We start from the raw sequence: 18,729 nt of genomic DNA, 5'->3' as shown, positions 1-18,729 counted from the left end.
TTAGCATTCTGAACATTACAAAATTTTTCTTTTTCTTTTTCTTTTTTTTTACCATTTTTATATACTGTTATATATCCACATTCGTATAGAGATATGTAAGCTTGCATATGTTAAGCATCTTCATGGATTCCTTTTCTTTAATGATATAACATCGTTTTACTTATTATTAATAATTTTAAAAGATCTTAACTTTTTTTTTTTTTTTTTTTTTTTTTAAAAACTTTACACATTGTTTAATTTGTCTTTTTTTTTCCAATGAATTAGAAGAATAGAAAAAGTATACAATATCTGTATAGAAATGTTATTGTCTACTTTTAAGACAAAGTGAACATTTTTGTGTGTGTCTGCGCTTGATTTAATGTGTGGAAAGTATATGCATATAAACACCAGGCATATATACCACCACCACCCCCAACACACACACACCATACATGTAACGTGAATAAAAAATAAGAAAGTAAAAGTTCGTTATAATTTTAATTCATCTGACTACTTCATGGAGTATATACTGAACGACCAAGAAATTGATAGAGTCATTCAGAAAAATGAGACCTATTATTCCATAATCGAATTGAATGACGTTCTTTACTTAAATAATAAATTGTACCGAAAGATAGAAACCTTGAGGAATTTGCACAACTTGAGGACCCTCTACCTGAACAATAATGGTTTTAACATGAGTCGAGGGGAAGATAAAATTGAGAGAAGTAGAGCTATTAACACTGTAGTGTTCTTAGCGGATAGATCAATAGTAGTTCCGTATGTACCTATAGGCACTAATTGTATAGTCCCCCATATATGTGCCAGCAAAATGTGCCAGTAAACTCAGGATTCTTGCATTGAACCTGTCGTAAACACGTGGCTTAAACACATGCTTAATTTTTTTAGCCTTGGAAATTATCTCCGGATTGGACTCTTGTGTGAATCTTATTGCTTTGTTAGTGAATATTTATGTTTGTCTGTGTCTTCTCTGTCTTCGAAATGAAACATTTGCTTCTTTAAGATTTGAAACTTTCTGCATAGAAGAAGAACAAAGTTTTTGCATGTATTCTGCATTTACCTCTACATATTTATTCCACTTTAATCTATTTTTTTGGCTGCGCGAAAAGATATCTGAATTGCAATAAAATTTCCAAGATCGAGAATTTGGACTCCTTGACGAAACTGAGAATTTTAAATTTAGAGGACAACAACATTTGTATGATAGAAAATTTGGGTAATTTTTCGCACACATTTTCATTATACACATTCACAAATATTTATTTCGTTTTTTCCATTTTCCAAGAAAATACCAACACACCGAGAGGTGAACATCCATTGGGGAAGAAATTACTTTCCTTTTCCTTTTTTTGTAGAAAATTTAAAATTATTGGAGGATTTAAACTTAAGTAACAACTGCTTAGGAAGTAAAAGTTCCGCACACGTTTCAAATTTATGCAAAAATGAAAATTTAAGTATTTTGAATTTAAGCAACAATAATATCGATGAAGACATTTTAAAGGATTTATCTAACATGAAAAATTTGTCCGTTTTGTATTTCATGAATAACCCTATGGTAATTCTCTAAATGCGGGCGTTTGAATAATCTGCCATAATTATGTATATATTCCTGTACCATTGGCAATTAGAATAGCATATCCTTTTTGCAATGGATCGTTTTCTTCACATCCGAAACCGTGGAAAAAAAGAAAAAAACATTCCCTTGCTTTTTTACTAATTGGTTCGATGTTTGTGTGTCTACGTTTATCCCTATTGAATATTTGATGTGTTCAATTCATGAGTAACTTAAATTGGTGCTTTTTTCCCTTATTTTTTCCCCTCATTTTTGGCTGCTAATTTTTGCACTCATTTTTAGCTGCTAATTTTTGCACTCATTTTTAGCTGCTAATTTTTGCACTCATTTTTAGCTGCTAATTTTTGCACTCATTTTTTTTTGAACATTTTTACTCACACGTTGCATGCTGCATGTTCCTCACCCCGAATTTCCCACAGTTGGCAAAATATAAGAATTATAGAAAATTGTTTTTGCACACTATGAAGCGGCTTACATTTCTAGACCAGAAGCCTGTTAAGATGGATGAGCGCAGGTCACCACTTGGGGAGTGTGTTTATCACTTGTTCAGTTTATCAAATGAGAGAGTCCATAAGCCGTGTGTGCATATGCTCCATATTGATATATAGACAAGTGCACATATGGAAAAACGCACATATGAAAATTTTTTTTTTTTTAATTCCTTTTTAAATGCACAAAACAATGCAAAAATATACGCAGGTGTGTTGATGCCTTTTTTGCGGGAGGGCCTACAGCAGAACAAGTCGAAATGGAAAAGATAAAACAGGAGAAACAAAAAAGACACGAATATTCGGTAGAATGTATGACCTTCATATATTACATGTTGCGAGAAAAAGCTTGTTTCTCTGGAGAATAAAAACGTAGAAAACGCGTGAAATGTATCCATATAATATGTGTCTGTTAATTTTTTTTCATATACATGCGTATTATATGGAAATGCGAATTTTTTCAAAACTTTGTAAAAACACATTACAGATTTCAGGAAATATATCATGGGTAAATAAAGAGGGAATTCCTTTTAACTATTTAAAGATGAATGGATAACACGCAAGATATATTCGCATTTTTCTTCCGTATTTAATTTCTTCCACTTAATGGGGGATATGCGAGTAAAAAAAAAAAAAAAAAAAAAAAAAAAAAAAAAAAAAATGAACATTTCCAATTTTATATTATTGTTAAAATATTCACATCATTTATTTTACATAGAGAAATATACATCACTCTCAAATGTAGAAAAAATTAGTGATTAATATTATACATGAACTTATGTTGCATATGTATTATACTTAGTGTTCTTATTATCTCAGTTATGGTAAAAAATACATGTATATAAGTATAATTATTCTTAATTTGTCTGTTTTTTTATTTTACCTCGCTTAAAAATAACAAAGAAGTTGCATACGTTTTTTTAATATTTTCATAAACATAATGGCTTTCGTTTATTAGGATCCTGTTATTTCCATTATCGTCCCTAAAAAGGTGGAGCGGGGGGAGGTATATACATGATTGTGTGGAGCTTTGTAAGTGTTTTTGACTGTTCGCGGTTATTTTTGACTGCTCGTGATTATTTTTGACTGTTCGCGGTTATTTTTGACTGCTCGTGATTATTTTTGACTGTTCGCGGTTATTTTTAACAGTTTCTGTGCAGTCATACGATTTGCAAACGTCTGAATGAGAGAATGCACATACGAATTGTCAATCGCGTGACATGCCATTTTGTTGACTCACCATAGGACGTCCTCTTCCGGGACACACAATATAGAAATGCTTTTACTCCTAACATCGTCAATAAGCAAATTGAACTTTTTATATAAATGTAAAACGTTTATAGGGATTTCTAAAGCATGATTTGTTTTTTTGATGTCATTAAAGAAATGAATGAAATATATTTCTGTCAATGTCGGGGTAAGAAAATCAATATTTAACAATTTTAAAATAAGATGAATGTCATTAAATTCCTTGGATGAAATAAACAGATTTAATTTTTCTTCTTCTCTTTTATACCAATAATAACATGGTAAATTATTTAATACAAAATTAATATATTTATTATTTTTATTAAAGGAAAGAAAATAAAAATTCAGAATTACATGTACGTATATTTCGTACAATTTGCAATAATCTTCGTCATTCAGATTGTCATTTTTGTTCTTTATACATTGGTCTAGTAATTGTAAATAATATATTTTTATCAAGTCATTGTACAAATGAAATTTGCACAAAAAGTACATAATTTTCAATTTCTGTTTTAGGGAAAGTTGACATTTCTTTGTAAATATTGTACTTGTAGTAATTTCTTTTTTTTCCTTTATTCCCTCTATATCTGAGGTTTTATTTTCACATTTGTTCTTTGTAGGTCTGTCATTCGAGGAACATATGTTATGGTTATTATGTGTCCACCATACATTGGATGATGAGTTTCTCGTTTCAATTAATTTTTTTTTTACGTCAAAAATGTTTTCATTGCGAAAATTGACATACAGGTCTTGATTTGCTACATCCTCCTCAGATTCATTTTGTTTTACAAATTTAGTATTTTCCGTGTGTCTATCCATGCTTTTGTTGTTGTTGACATCAAACGATTTGGAAGAAACATCTTTATTTTTCATGTTATTCCCATGACTGAAAAGATTATTTTCTTCCTTCTTTGGTGTGTTGCATCGTGCCTCATCACCTTCATCAACATAGTCATCAATTTTAAATTCGCGAGAGTAGTCGCTGTAATGCTGTATAAGCAGATAATTTAATTGTATAATGTCCCTATTTTTGATACATAAAGAAAGCAATAAATCGTTTGTTTTGATAAGATTTTCCACAATATGTTTGTTGATGTTATTTATTTGTTGAAGCATTGCATGTGCATACATTTGTAAAATGTTAGAAATAAATTTTTCATTCATATAACCTAATTTTGTATAAAAATATAATATAATGTGAATCAGATTGATATTAAAATTTTTCATATTCATTTTATTTAATTCTCTATTTAAAGATACTAAGTTTTTTAGATAATTTTCTGTTAAATTGTATTTTATAAAAATTTGAATGATTTGAAAATAATCTGACATTTTAAAAAAAGGAAAAAAATTTTGCATGATCTGTACATAATGTTTTGTTAGCATGCTTAAGTAAGAATATTCGGAGGGGAAATAAATATTTTGATACACATTTTTAATATCAACAAGAACTTTTGTTATCATTCTAAAAATTTTTATATCTACAATTTCGTGTTTGCTTAGAATTATATCTTTTAACGCTAGATTCAAAAGTTTCATGTATTTCATATCATCATTTGTTGTATTTATGGAATATATAAAACATGCAATATTGTTTAATGATAGAACTTCTTTTTCAAGAAAATTTTTTGTCTCTTCATTATTTTCATTCATTTTATTTAATAAATAATTTTTCACATTAATGTTATATTTTAGTCTCTCTTCTACAATGTTGTAAATTAAGTCATGATCAAAGGGGTGATCATAAATTGTTACTTTTTTTTTCCAGTTGAGATTACTATTTATTTGAACATCACTAAATGGGTAGTTGTTATTGTCGATTATCATACTCTGACTAGACAAGGAAGAATTTACAAATGGATAATTCTCATGTTCAGAATTTACAAATGGATAATTCTCATGTTCAGAGTTTACAAATGGATAATTCTCATGTTCAGAGTTTACAAATGGATAATTTTCTTGTTCAGAATTTACCATTTGGCTATTTTTTCCTGTTTCATTTGGAAACAAGTTGGAGAATTCTATGTTTGCTTCCCGTGTGTATGTGTTGTGATAGGATTCGTGAAACGTTTGACTGTTTTCATTCTTCTCCATTGAATCCTTTTCATTTACAAAAAAATGTTCCATGTTAATTTTAAAAATGTTCACCTTGTTATGAGTGAAGTATGGATGATAATTTGAGATGACACGTCTGGTTTGGCTCATTGGATGTAGAGATAGGAACATATTTATAGCAGTATTGCAAATATCATAATCATAGTAATATTTTTCAAAATTTGCTGCATATAATGAATGTGTGTTTAGATTCATTTCGTCAAAATGTTTCATCCTTTGTGAAACATATGACATGTTTGAGATTTCAGATTCCGTAATACTTTTATTATTATTTTCCGCATTTGAAAATATATCCTGATCTACCTTTTTTTTTTTTTCATTAATTTTGGATATATACTCATCTAAATAAGTGTCTGTAAATTCGTAGGAATTTCGTTTCTCCGTCTCATTACCAATCAGATTTTGTTCACGTCCTCTGGAATATTCTTCCTTCAGCATTTTTTCTACTCGTTTTGCCATATAGAAATCTATGAATGAATGAAATTTATTTATTTGCTTCATAATCCTAATCAGGACACACAAATCAGACATATCTAATTGGTTTATGTGTGTACAAAAAATAAAGTAATTTATAATATTCTCTACTGTTGCTGAGTCATAATTTTGGGTTACAAAGTTTATATAAAAATCTGAGTTGTTCAAAAATTGTTCATAATGTTTTTTGTACACATAGTCAAATATGTCATCACAATTTAGAGGCGTCACATTCGTTTCATGGAATTCTTTCTGTTTTATCTGAAAAATAAAATTATCATTAATTTCGTTGAAGATAGAAAGAGATATTATAATGGTAAAATCGTGTTTACTAATTATGGACATTTTTTTTTTCATCTTGTATCCCACATTTTTGTTTGAAATATATTCACTCGTATGTGCAATATTTTCGATTTTGTTTCTTCCATACATATCATCCTCTGTTTTTTGGTTTGACATGAGGGTAGTATTACATATGGATAAATCATCACCACGAACATCTCTTTTTATATTTTCTTGTCGATTTTGTTCATCTTGGGTAGTATATTTTTTTTCTGCAATTTGTTTACTCCTCTTTTGAATGACTTGGTTTGCTGGAAAATGTAAGATATGTTGCAGGTGGGAACTTCTTGCTTTTACTCCTCCTACTCCTCCTCTTTCACCTATTAGTGCTTCTTCCATTTCATCCTGTTTTTTTTTATACAAATTATTTTTCATTCTATGAGACAAATGATCATTATCATTCCTCAATTCAAAAGTAAAGTTCCTGGGGAGTTTATCAATCATTGCACATAAAATAACAAACTCTTTAAGTGTGTACATATTTATGTGTTGATATATTTCATTTATTATATAATTTATAATTTTTTTACTGTCATTAATTATATGTTTTTTTTTTTTAATATCTGTATAAAGTTCTACACTTTTCATCATATCGAAAAGGTCACAATAAATATTGAGAATGTATAAATACATATTCCTTGGTATATTTATTCTATGTTTTACAAAATTTGGAGTAAAGAAAATAATATTGTTTAGGATAAAATCGTTCATATGATCTAGATCCTTTTTCATTTTACATATCTGATGAAATAACATGGTGTTTTTCTTATTTTGCAGAAAAAAGTGCATTTTTTTTTTCAAAATCGTTTCGTAACATAAAGATTGTGATGCCTTCATTTGAACAATAGAAATTACTAAATTGTAGAGTATGTAATTGTTTACATTTGTTTGGTTTACTCTATTTGTGTAATTTATAGAACTTTGTGCAAGATTTATATAATCATTTTGCAAAAAGTGAAGGAAATTGTTTCTTAAAAGAGTATTCGAGAAGAATGTTAGTAGCAAGTTGACATGAGCATTCCCTTTCGTTGGATTGAACAAATGTCCATCTTTGCTTCCCTCTTGATTGTTACTGTCTCTGATTCTGCTGATGGTGTTGGTAGCTTGGCTACCTGTTGGAGTGTCCGTTCTGGTGAAAAAATCTGAATTTTTCATTTTGGAAAAAGCCAAATTCATCAAGACAAATTTTGCTTGATAATTTTTGAGAAACGATAAATCACGATATATTAAGCTTAACAGACAAATGTTTATATTTTCATTTTTTAAATAGTTATAAAAAGAGATTTCTTCTGATAGGTATTTTTCTACATTCATATTTACATATTTATCATTTTTTTTTGATAAAAATTGTTTATATAAAAGGAATAAAATGTATGATTCATCTACCCCTTTTTTTGTTTTTTTCTTTATATGTTCATAAATCTCTTGTATATATTTTTTTACATTTGCGTATATACTTGGAAACACATGCGGATTACATACATTCGATAGATATAACAAAATTTCAATTTTCTTATTTATGTCATTTGTATCATTTATTCGTTCAATTATGTTTTGAAAAATATTGCCTAGCTTGTAAAGGTCTGTATTCTTCATGTGAGCCAAATGAAAATTGTCATTTATATCTTTTAAAAATTTACTTGCACTATTAAGGCAATTTACCTTTTGACTAATTAAGTGTATAAAATTATCCTCCTCCATTTCATGTTTCGTGTTTGTATTATAATAATGAAAAATTCCTAAAGATGGATTCATCTCTTGATTGTTGTTGAATGTCAATGAGTTGTTAGTCACTTGCGTGGGTGGTATGATCCCGCTATCTTCATGTCCAATGTTTTTATCATTTTCCTTGGAGTTTTTTTGTTGTATCAAACCGTTTTTTTGTTTTCTTCCTTTTATCTGACTCATATATTTATTCACAACAAATGGATATGCATTATAAAAATAACTGTAAAAAAGGTTCCTCTGGTTGATGAAAATAATATCATTTAAATGTTCTCTTAAAATATAATTTGTTGTCCTTATAACATTTTTATTATGATCATAATATTTTAAAATATCTTCTTGTTTTTTACTCGGCATATCATTAACATTTTCGTTATGTCTTTCGTTTCTTTTTTCAATATTATCACTACATTCATGTACTTTCTCTTCGTTTGTGTCGTAATGCGTGCTGTCATTTTCCTTCGCAACCGTTCTCCTATTCTCATACCTCCTCCTCATGGAAAGAAGAAAAAGGAAATTTCTCCTCTGCCTGGTTGATTCATTTCTTTGGTATAAAACATTAAGTTTGTTCTTTTTCATTTTTATAAAAAAAAAAAAAAAAAAAATAATAAAATAAAAGGAAAGAAGAAAGGAAGAAGAACAGGTCTTTTATAAATGGCTCAAAAGGGGTGTTATTTCCTTTTTTTTTTTCATAGGAGGAAGGTGACCCAACTGGGAAGAAAAAAAAAAAAACTTTAGCGGCTTTTCCACTTTTCCGTTTTTACAATTCCAGATGTTTATTCATATGTAAGATAAAGCAACGGGCAAAGAGTATGTATTTCATGATGTAATGAGACATGTCTTTCACAATTTTGTGTACTATTTGAACTCTTCTGTAAAGAGATTTTGTAATATCTAATCAATCGTTTGAGCTTGTAAAGTTCTTACAATTTTACTATCGCTCGTTTTATTTGTTTTCGTTTGATACAATATATTGTACATTCTTTGGAAAATAAAATTTTCCCTATTTATGTTATCCTCCCCTCCCTATGTGGTTACGTGCTCTTGTGCGGATGTGGTGATAAAAAGTTGGCACAAGTTGTAATTGTGGTGATGGTGATAGCGGGCATAAGAGATGAACGAAAAATGTAGATAAAGATGTACATTCTTTGTTTAAATTTTTATGAATAGATTAATTATTGGTGTGCGGCTTATAACGATTCTGTTAATTATGAAAAGTGTCACAAAAAAAAAAAAAAAAAATAATAATAATAATAAAAATAAAACAGAATATAATGAACAAATAAATGAGCAAAACGAACAAACAAATAGGTGAAATAAGCAAAAAAAAAAAAAAAAAAAAAAAAAAATAAAAATAAAAAAAAATAAAAAAAAAAAAAAAAAAAAAAAAAAAAAAAAAAAAAAAAAAAAAAAAAAAAAAAAAAAAAAAAAAAAAAAAAAAAAAAAAAAAAAAGGTGAAATAAGCAAAAAAAAAAAAAAAAAAAAAAAAAAAAAAAAAAAAAAAAAAAAAAAAAAAAAAGAAAAAAAAAAAGAAAAAAAAAAAAAAAAAAAAAGGAAAAAAAAAAAAAAAAAAAAAAAAAAAAAAAATTAAATTAAATTAAACTAAATTAAAACATAAGTAAAATAAACAAAAAAAAATACGTAAAAAAAAAAAAAAAAATAAATGAATAAGCAAAAGAATAAACGAATAAGTAGAATACATTCTTTTCCCTCTTTTGAGTAGCTAAGCGGGGACGTGTACACAGCTCTGGTACAAGCCACGTCCTAGTGGTGCCTCCTCACATGTGAAAAATAAAATAAAGGAAAAATAAATAAAAATAGATAAATAAATAAACAAATAAAACAATAATAAATAAAATGATGAAAAACAAAATGATGAAATACAAAATGATGAAAAACAAAATGATGAAATACAAAATGATGAAATACAAAATGATGAAATACAAAATGATGAAATACAAAATGATGAAAAATGATATGATATGAGAAAAGTGGATCACGCAAGAGGGGTCTAGGGAATTAGGCGAGGAACACACAAAGGGAAAAAAAAAAAAAAAAAAAAAATATATATATATATATATATAAATGAAACAAATTAAGTGAATAAACATAATGAAATCGTCGAATGAATTAATAGGTGAGTAAAAATGAATCTCTATATTTTAATTCCTTTTCCTTGGCCTCAATTAGAAATTATCATGAGTGAAAAGAAACATATTTATGAGAGAAGAACAAGTGTAGGTCCCTTGTGAATAAGGCCCTCGTTCCAGTTGAACAAAATACTTGTGAACAATTATAGGTGAATTATTTTTTTGTCAAATAGGACTACAACAAAACAGTTACACACACATCAGTGAGAAGAAGAAAATAAAATAAAAATAAAACAAACGAGGAATTTTTGCTGTCGGACATAAATCATATATATAAACTTATTTACCCCTGGAGAAATCCGAACAAATTATGAACGAAAAAAATTAGGTATAAAATCCGAAGGAAGAAAAAATGAGGGCACTTTTTTTTTTTTTTTTTTTCTTTTTTTCTTTTTTTCTTCAGTTTCTTTATAAATGGAACATATTTTGAAGTAAGTGAGAAAAGGACTGTTCACTTAATACAACTTTGTTGCAGCTTTGGTATTCGTTAAGTTTAGTTGGATTGTGCAAATCTGTAAATATATGATTAGTCTGATTTATTGTGTTGCACGAACTGTTGGATTCCTCTTGAAAGGAAATACTGAGTACATTTTGTGCAGAATGTGAAGGATCCCCATTTAACAATGTTAAATCATTTTCGGTATGAAATTTTTTTAAGGCATATTTGAGTTGAGCTAATTTTTGAGTGAGGCGTATCCAATTTTGTTGATCCTTTTTTTTTTCTTCTCCGGCTAAAATGTGATTATTCCCAATTGGAATATTTATCATTTGGCTGAATATTTCATTTTTTAAATTTTTATATTCTTCTATTATGTCTATTATTTGTTCCATATATTTTTCTTTTTTGTTACTAGTAGGTATTTTTTGTAAGGTGGTGTTATTTTGATATAATTTGCTTTTAAAATAGTCTTTTTTCTTTCTATTAATTCGACCTTTGATTAATTCACAGTTGTATATATCATCATATAAGGTTGCATGTTTTACATTGGAGAAATAAACATCATCTTTAAATGATTCTTTTTGATTGAAATTGTTTTTGCATGCAAGACTTATGTCCTCTCGCTTCTGTGCGTATTGTCCAAAAGGTAGATGACCCAATGCCGTGTGCAATGGTGTAGGTTGAAAGGCATCGATTGTGGAGGTATTACATAATTCATTATGATAGTTATTCTCCGTTTGGACATACAAATCATAATAGTTATTTACTTTGTTCATAAAATTTTCGTAGTATAGATGATTTATGATTTTTTTCATGTAATAGATATCTATGTTAGAAGGTTCCATTTGTTTGTTTGATCCAATGTACTTTTTTCTGTGTTCATAATTTTTTAACAAGTCATTGTATTTTTTTTTCATGTCATTATAATGTTTTGTGAGGTAAGAAATTTCATTTAAATTTTCATTTTTATTTTCCCGTAATTCTGTGATTAAACTTAGGTATTCATTTTTTTCTTTTTTTAAAGTGTTCAAATCAATATTGATTTTGTTATATTTTTCTTCTCTTATGGTTAGTAGGTTTAACTGTTTGTTGAGAATGTGTATTTTACTATTACTCTTTGTGATTTCATCATTTAACTGTTTTATGAGATTATCTTGCTCTTCTTCTAAAGCTTTCTGTTGATGTACGTTTTGTTTTTCTTTACTCATTTCGTCTTTGTAAAAATCGACGAATTTATTGCAAATTTGAAATATATATGGCTCCCCCTCTTGTTGTACATCTATTGAGTATATTCTGGTTGCATCTTCCAGTATATTATTAATCTCATCTAATAGATTGTTACTTATTTTATTGATTGAACCCTCTGTTTCTCCTACCCCTTCGATAGAACTCTCATTATTTGTTCTTTTTATAACCACTTTTTGGTACTTTTCAGAATGCACTATAAAATTTTTAAAAGAAAATTTATATTTTTTTAAGGGAAAAAAAAAATTGCTTATTTTATGAGGAGCTTTTACTAATTTTAGCAACTCTTCACATTTTGTTATAATTTCCTTTTGTATATCAATGTCTATATCTGGAATTAAAGCAGAGTAAACATCTTCATCTATAATTAACAGGATGCTAATACTCATGGTAAGATTCAATCTGGTTAGTAATTCAAGTGAAGTAATATTCTCAGACAAGTGATGGAAATTCTCTTCCTTGAATAGCCCCTCATCTGTATTTTCATTAGAGGATTTATTTATCATTTTTGTTTCTATTGATTCATCATCGTTGGGCAATTTTGTTCTCCTTTGATTGATGTCATATTTTGATACGAGAGAAGAAGAAAATTCCATATTTTGTTTTTCTTCATACCCTGCATTTATATGCATAATGAGGTTAAATATATCTTCGTACAGTATTCCCAATTTGTTATTCAAAACGTTTAATATGTGATAATCAATCGTAGATGAGAATAGCTTAATTTTTATCTTTTCTATATATTGTTCTAGTACATATTTGCATAAACAGAATATGCTAAAAATGTTTTCATTTTGCAATAATAAGAAATGTGCATGTCTATTTGAACTTTTAATTATATTCACATATTTTAGTACAGATAAAAAAAAATTAGAGAGAGTTATTAAAAAAAATGCACCAAATCGTACGTTTCCTTTTTCTACCATTTGGAAACATGTCTCCTGGTTGATACTGTTAATTAGTTCCTTTAAGTAAGTATCATAAATGTATAATAGAAGAATTAAGGTTATATTTACTGTTTCGAAAATTTCATTCACAAGTCTTATGTTGTAATATATGCCATGCACAATATTTGTTGATGCATTCAAATTGGTGAATACAAGCATTTCTAACGAATCATCATGTTCACTAGAAATTTCTCCGTCCTCATATCGAACCATTTTTCCTTTTTTTTTCTGTCTTTGAGGAAAATTATCTGAAAGAATTTCTCTCTTTAGTATATTCATTTGTTCGTGGTAGATCTCCGAATTATCGTATTTTTCTGATTCCTTTTTTTTCATCCCCACGTGCGTGTTGAGCAAAGTGCACAAAAGCGAATAATTTTTACTCCTTCCATTGGAACTGTTAAAATCATCCTTATTTTTGTGTTGCATATGCAGAGAATTAAGAATAGAGATGACATAATGTAACATAACGTGCAGGATAAAGTCGTTCATTTTATATTTTGCCTCGTAATAATTTAATAAAACATTGGATGCACTAAATTCTTCGAACTGTTTCTTGCACTCTATGTTGTATTTTTCTATTAATTTTTTTTTTTTTAATTCTTCCTTTAGTTGTTTATTGATTGTTAGAATTTCTAGCAAAAACTTTTCTTTTTTTTTTTTGTATTTCGTAAAATTTTCCTTCATATCACTAAGTGCATCGGAGAATCGCTTAATTTTGTCATGAGCCACGGACAATTTACTTTTAGCCTTTTCTAGGTCCTCTTTAACATTTTCTCTTATTTTGTTATTTACATCTATTAATTTGTCATTTATTAGTACTATTTCTTTTAGAAGTACATTATCATTTCTTGTCAATAAATCGTTTCCTATAATGGAACAAATTTTTTTTTCAGCTTCATTTTTCTCCTTTCTAAAGGAAACATTCATATTTTTTAGTTTTTCTAAAATTTTCTGGTATCCATTTATTTCGTTCTTCTGTTTGTTAATTATAATTTGTAAATCTTTATTTTTCTGTGTTTCTTTTTCCTTCTCGAGTGTGGTGATTTTCAGCTTGGTGCTCAGAAGTTCACACTGGTTTTCCTACGATAAGAAGACGAAGCGATGGTTGCAATTTTGTGAACACAAAGTTTGATTAAAAGGTATATTGTACGTTTCTGGGTATAGACATGCATGAGAACCTGCTATGAATAATACAAACATTCTTGTTCATGTCTATGTCTGTGTCTGTGTCCGTGTTTTTTTTTTTTTTTTTTTTTTTTTTTTATACCATATATTTGTACTTCATCGAAATGTCCCTCTGGGATGTTGAATAGTTTCTATACAAGTCTTCATTTTTGTCACAACTATTCGGAGTGACTTTTTCCAGCTTATCTCTCAACTCTAAACATTCAGATTCAATTGTCTTATACTTCTTTATCCATTCGTTCCTTTCCTTAAGGGGTGTGAGGAGTTAAAAAAAAAAAAAAAAAAAAAAAAGTAAATCCAATGACACACGCAAATACGTGCAATGTTAGATTTACATACAATCCGTGTGATACAATAAATGATTGACATACTGTTTAATTAAAAAATATATATATATATCTATACATGATTTACCTCAATTAATTTGTTGACATCTGTATTTTCCTAAAAATGTGCAAAAGAAAGTATAGAACGAATAAGTAAATATACATGGTAACTTCTTTATTTTGAAATGAAAAAAAAAAAAAACTCTCATATTTTTGTTAAAATTTTGAAATGGTTCTTAAGTGATCATTTTTGTTTAGTGTTATTTGGGAAAGTATTGTGAAAATATGATTTTTTTTTTTTTAGTGGTTGTTTGTTTAGCGGCTTTATACGCATTTACAAGTTCATGGAAATGTATGTAAGTGGGTACACATTCAACACATTTGTAGGGTTAGACATAAGCTTGCACAAACAATGGCTTACATTTGAACTCATGCTTTCCCCTAGGCTTGTTCTGAGGTTTGCAATTTTTTTTTTTTTTTTGATATTATTTTTGATATTTTTTTGAGAACGTCCTTTGATGAAACACCGCATGCAAGGTAAGTTCAAATATGCTGATCAAAAAACAATATTGTTGTTATTTTTTTGTTTCATGCAATAGACTCTATTTTTCTTTTTGTGTACAATCGCTTACTCAATCAAACATTCTAACAGTATAATGTTTTAAAATTTTATATTTTCCTGAATAGTTGCATGTGCAAATGTGGTGTTTGTTTTAGTATCGTAACATTAGTGGATTAAAAGAAATTTCTCTGTCGCCATTTCTAACACACAGGATTAAACCTAAGTGTTGTGGACATGCAGATCATGGAATAAAGTATTTGTCTTTCACTGATAACCCTGCACGTTACTTTTTTTTTCTTATATCTTAGCACTTGCATTTTCTGTGTGCACGTGCTTTATTTTGACTGGTATGGAACTAGCATAACTCTTACAAACATTGTATTTTATTTTTTTTTATTTTATTTTTGATTAAATTAAGGTCTCAATCTTTGCTTTAGAATTGTTTAACATTACGCATGTATTCCATAATGCATATATAGTGAATAAGGTTTAAGAATATTTTCCAAGGGGTTGCTTTATGTTATAGCAAAAAAAAAAAAAAAAAAAAAAAAAATGCGACGATTAAAAAAGGCAAAATAAAAAAAAAAAAAAATGGAAATTATCGCTTGACCTAAAATTCATATACGTGTGTGTACAAATATATGACTTTAAAAAAATAAAGTCCACTTGTTTTCAATATCATTGTAACAATTTACTCAAAAGATGAAAAAATCTTATATGTCATTTTTAATTACCTCCAAATCAGTTAACACTTTGGTAAAAGTTTCTCCATGACAAAAGTTTTTTGAAAAGATTAATTGGCATTATATATGCTGACATTTGCACATGGCTTAATCATTATATGTTCATTGTGTATAAATGTAAGATAAGAAGAGAACAAAAAGGTTATTTGATAATACGAAACTAAAATAAAACGAGAAAAATTACTTAAGACACAATTATTGCATTTTCAAAGGAAAGGCATATAAAGTGTTAACATCCAACAGATTTTCTTAAATCAAGTGTGTCTTTTAAAAATCAAAATGAAAAATGATTTTACTACAGCTAACTGTTATGGGTTATTTGAATACTGGGAAAACTTCACTTATAAATTACATTATGAATAATGACATTTACACTAACTACATTCATACAGATTTGCCAACGTAATGCACATGTGATGTGTGTTTAAGCACATAGAAGTATCACTGACTTCAGATTAGTTCATACATAATATTTCATATACATATGTGTGCATATGATTGTTCATGCTATTCTCATTAACACATAAACTTCTTACCACTTTGAAGGGTATATTACAAGGTACACAAGGAGAAAAAAAGAAGATTCTGTGTTGAGATAGAAGACACATCTGTTGACGTGGACATGAATATTTTTACCAGCATGTTGAGAAAGGAAAGTAATCATTTTTTTTTTTTTTTTTGTCGTATAAAATGCAATTAATTATATGTGTGAACGCGTTAGGCGACTATAAACAAGTGTAGATGACGTGTATTTTCACGATTATATATTACTATATCTAATATTACTCTTAAAATGTATAATTTTTTGTAAAAACCCATTACACAATACAACAAAAATGAACAAAAATATATGTATATTTCATGAACACATGCATGTGAATCCACCAATTTTTTTCATAGTTACAACTGACAATAGAAACATGAAAAATCCAGTATTCAGTTTATTTGACAAACCTAGTATTCCTTTTCAAGTGGGAGACGAATATAATTCAATTAGTTATGGTTAAAAGATGGATAGAAAAAGTGTAAATGATTCAATGTGCATTTGTATTAGAAGGTTCATTAAAATGTTGTCCATTTTTTCATAGTGCAAGATGGCGTCCTCGTACCACCTTTAAAATTCGCAACTTTTTGTAAATATAAAAATATGAGTCTTCACACACACACATGTATGTGTGTGTGTGCTTTTTTTTCCAGGAAGGATGGCTTACTTTTTAGTTTTCGATCTCACAAACGAATCTACTCTAGAATACGTCAAGATGATTTACACAAGCATGTCTAGTGTATATGATCAATATTATGTAATTATATCATATTTCGAAAAATGCTTTCCTGATTTCTTCGACGTATGTGTATACATTACAATGTGCATTGTTACAGTAGAAGAAAATTTTCCTACATTTCTGCGATTTCTTAATTTTATGTATCCCTTTTTAGACCCTAAAACCGTTTATATCCCTTGTCGGGAATAAATATGGTAATCCTCTTTTTTTTCTTTTTTCTTTATTTTTTAAAAAAAACGAAATTAAAGTGCACATATGAGGAGTGTATGTATAAGGACTGTTTACGTGTATGCACATGTACATCTCCTACACAGACAATAAAGCAGGTGCATAGACAAGCTCATGTGAATATATAAAAATTTTACATCATTTATTTGTTCATTTATTTGTTCATTTATTTGTTCATTTATTTGTTCATTTATTTGTTCATTTATTTGTTCATTTATTTGTTCATTTATTTGTTCATTTATTTGTTCATTTATTTGTTCATTTATTTGTTCATTTATTTGTTCATTTATTTGTTCATTTATTTGTTCATTTATTTGTTCATTTATTTGTTTATTTATTTGTTCATTTATTTGTTCATTTATTTATTCATACATTTATTCATACATTTATTCATACATTTATTCATACATTTATTCATACATTTATTCATATATTTATTTATTTATTTTATTTTTATTTATTTATTATTATTATTTTTTTTTTCTCTTATACCAGATTTGGTAACTGAGGACTGTGAGGTATTTAGACGGGCAGAAAATTTTGCGTAAGACTAATATGCTTCATTTGTTAAGCTTAAGCGCTTGATTTTTAAATGCTTTCTTTTCTGTGCTCTTTAAAAGGGGCAATGTATGACAAGGAATTCTATATATGAAGGTTCATCTTTGTTTACACTTTTGTGTACATATGTATATAACTCATTTTTCTCTTTATACCTCCAAACAGGAATGAAAACATGGTTCAGCTTTGGTTAACATCCGCAATTACGGGGAAAAACGTAAAAAAGGTAAAGAAATAACATGTATGTATACTGTTTCTACGCTTGAAAATAAGATGTATAAAGATTCTTCAGAAATGGACGAAATGTCAAAAGGATTGAATAGATAATCCTGTAAATTATCAGATCAATAATGATATATTTTTTTTTTTTTTTTTTTTTTTTTGGAATTATTTAGTTGTTCACACACACGATTAACATGGTGTACAATAATACTAACTTGTGGAAATACGACATAGAAGAAGTATTGAAAAAAAAAAAAAAAAAAAATGACAAAATATATATCCTAAATAGAAATAATGCGTCTCCTAATTTTTTTTTTTTTTTTTTTTTTTTTTCTTTCTTTTTAGTCTGGCTCAGAATCTACAGAAAGTTAACACGAAAAAGTTCGCACTGGTTTACATAAAAACATTTTTATATGTTTTAAAAGGGTGCATATATAACCTTGATACTCTATATCTTCTTGACGCTTAATTGTTAGTTAATAGTTATGTTTTTTCCAGTTCCAGAGAGATATTATATAATCATGTTCTATGTTCACGTGCATGTGGATGTCCATACCTTTGCATATATTATATCTCCAGGTTTGGAATTGTCATTTTTAATTCATTGGAAGAGATGAGATCCCAATATTTTATTCATTCTCCTATACAACCCTTCCCCCCTTTTGCACTTAAAGGAGCTCTTAATTTTATTTCTACATTTACATACATTTTTTGTGCAACCGAATTTTTCCCGTGGACTGGGAAGACTCAAATTATATCTTTTTGTTTGTAACTGAGACAGTGTTCTGTGTAATGTAGCTGCCCCTAGTAAGGTGAAATATGAAATAACTAATTTTTTCGACCGCTAGGTGCGAACGGTACGTTAAGAATATATAC

General features: G+C 27.9%; 4 protein-coding genes across 4 annotated transcripts; 2 read left to right on the top strand and 2 right to left on the bottom strand.

Moving 5' to 3' along the window:
- Positions 1-496: 496 nt before the first annotated feature.
- PGO_120890 (leucine-rich repeat protein) lies at positions 497-2,437 on the top strand (the record flags this gene model as incomplete). The annotated part of the gene is made up of 6 exons (XM_028688885.1): positions 497-668; positions 889-937; positions 1,110-1,216; positions 1,356-1,555; positions 1,993-2,087; positions 2,299-2,437. The coding sequence occupies 6 exons, from the start codon at positions 497-499 to the stop codon at positions 2,435-2,437; spliced, it is 762 nt and encodes a 253-aa protein (XP_028544686.1).
- Positions 2,438-2,591: 154 nt separating this feature from the next.
- Positions 2,592-8,544, bottom strand: PGO_120880 (hypothetical protein, conserved; the record flags this gene model as incomplete). The annotated part of the gene is made up of 3 exons (XM_028688884.1): positions 2,592-2,663; positions 2,945-3,044; positions 3,302-8,544. 3 exons carry the CDS (start codon positions 8,542-8,544, stop codon positions 2,592-2,594), a joined length of 5,415 nt encoding a protein of 1,804 aa, XP_028544685.1.
- Positions 8,545-10,523: 1,979 nt separating this feature from the next.
- On the bottom strand, positions 10,524-14,654 carry PGO_120870 (hypothetical protein, conserved; the record flags this gene model as incomplete). The annotated part of the gene is made up of 4 exons (XM_028688883.1): positions 10,524-13,826; positions 14,014-14,178; positions 14,346-14,375; positions 14,637-14,654. 4 exons carry the CDS (start codon positions 14,652-14,654, stop codon positions 10,524-10,526), a joined length of 3,516 nt encoding a protein of 1,171 aa, XP_028544684.1.
- A 1,194-nt stretch (positions 14,655-15,848) lies between these two features.
- On the top strand, positions 15,849-18,225 carry PGO_120860 (GTPase; the record flags this gene model as incomplete). Its single annotated transcript, XM_028688882.1, has 9 exons — positions 15,849-15,964; positions 16,109-16,218; positions 16,463-16,564; positions 16,760-16,863; positions 17,000-17,039; positions 17,569-17,617; positions 17,797-17,857; positions 18,027-18,092; positions 18,199-18,225. 9 exons carry the CDS (start codon positions 15,849-15,851, stop codon positions 18,223-18,225), a joined length of 675 nt encoding a protein of 224 aa, XP_028544683.1.
- Positions 18,226-18,729: the final 504 nt, after the last annotated feature.

Source organism: Plasmodium gonderi (assembly GCF_002157705.1).
Source record: "Plasmodium gonderi DNA, contig: Chr12, whole genome shotgun sequence".
In the NCBI taxonomy this organism is placed as follows: Eukaryota; Apicomplexa; class Aconoidasida; order Haemosporida; family Plasmodiidae; genus Plasmodium; species Plasmodium gonderi.
The sequence above is the reverse complement of the archived record's forward strand: the minus strand, read 5'-3'. Positions and strand labels throughout refer to the sequence as shown.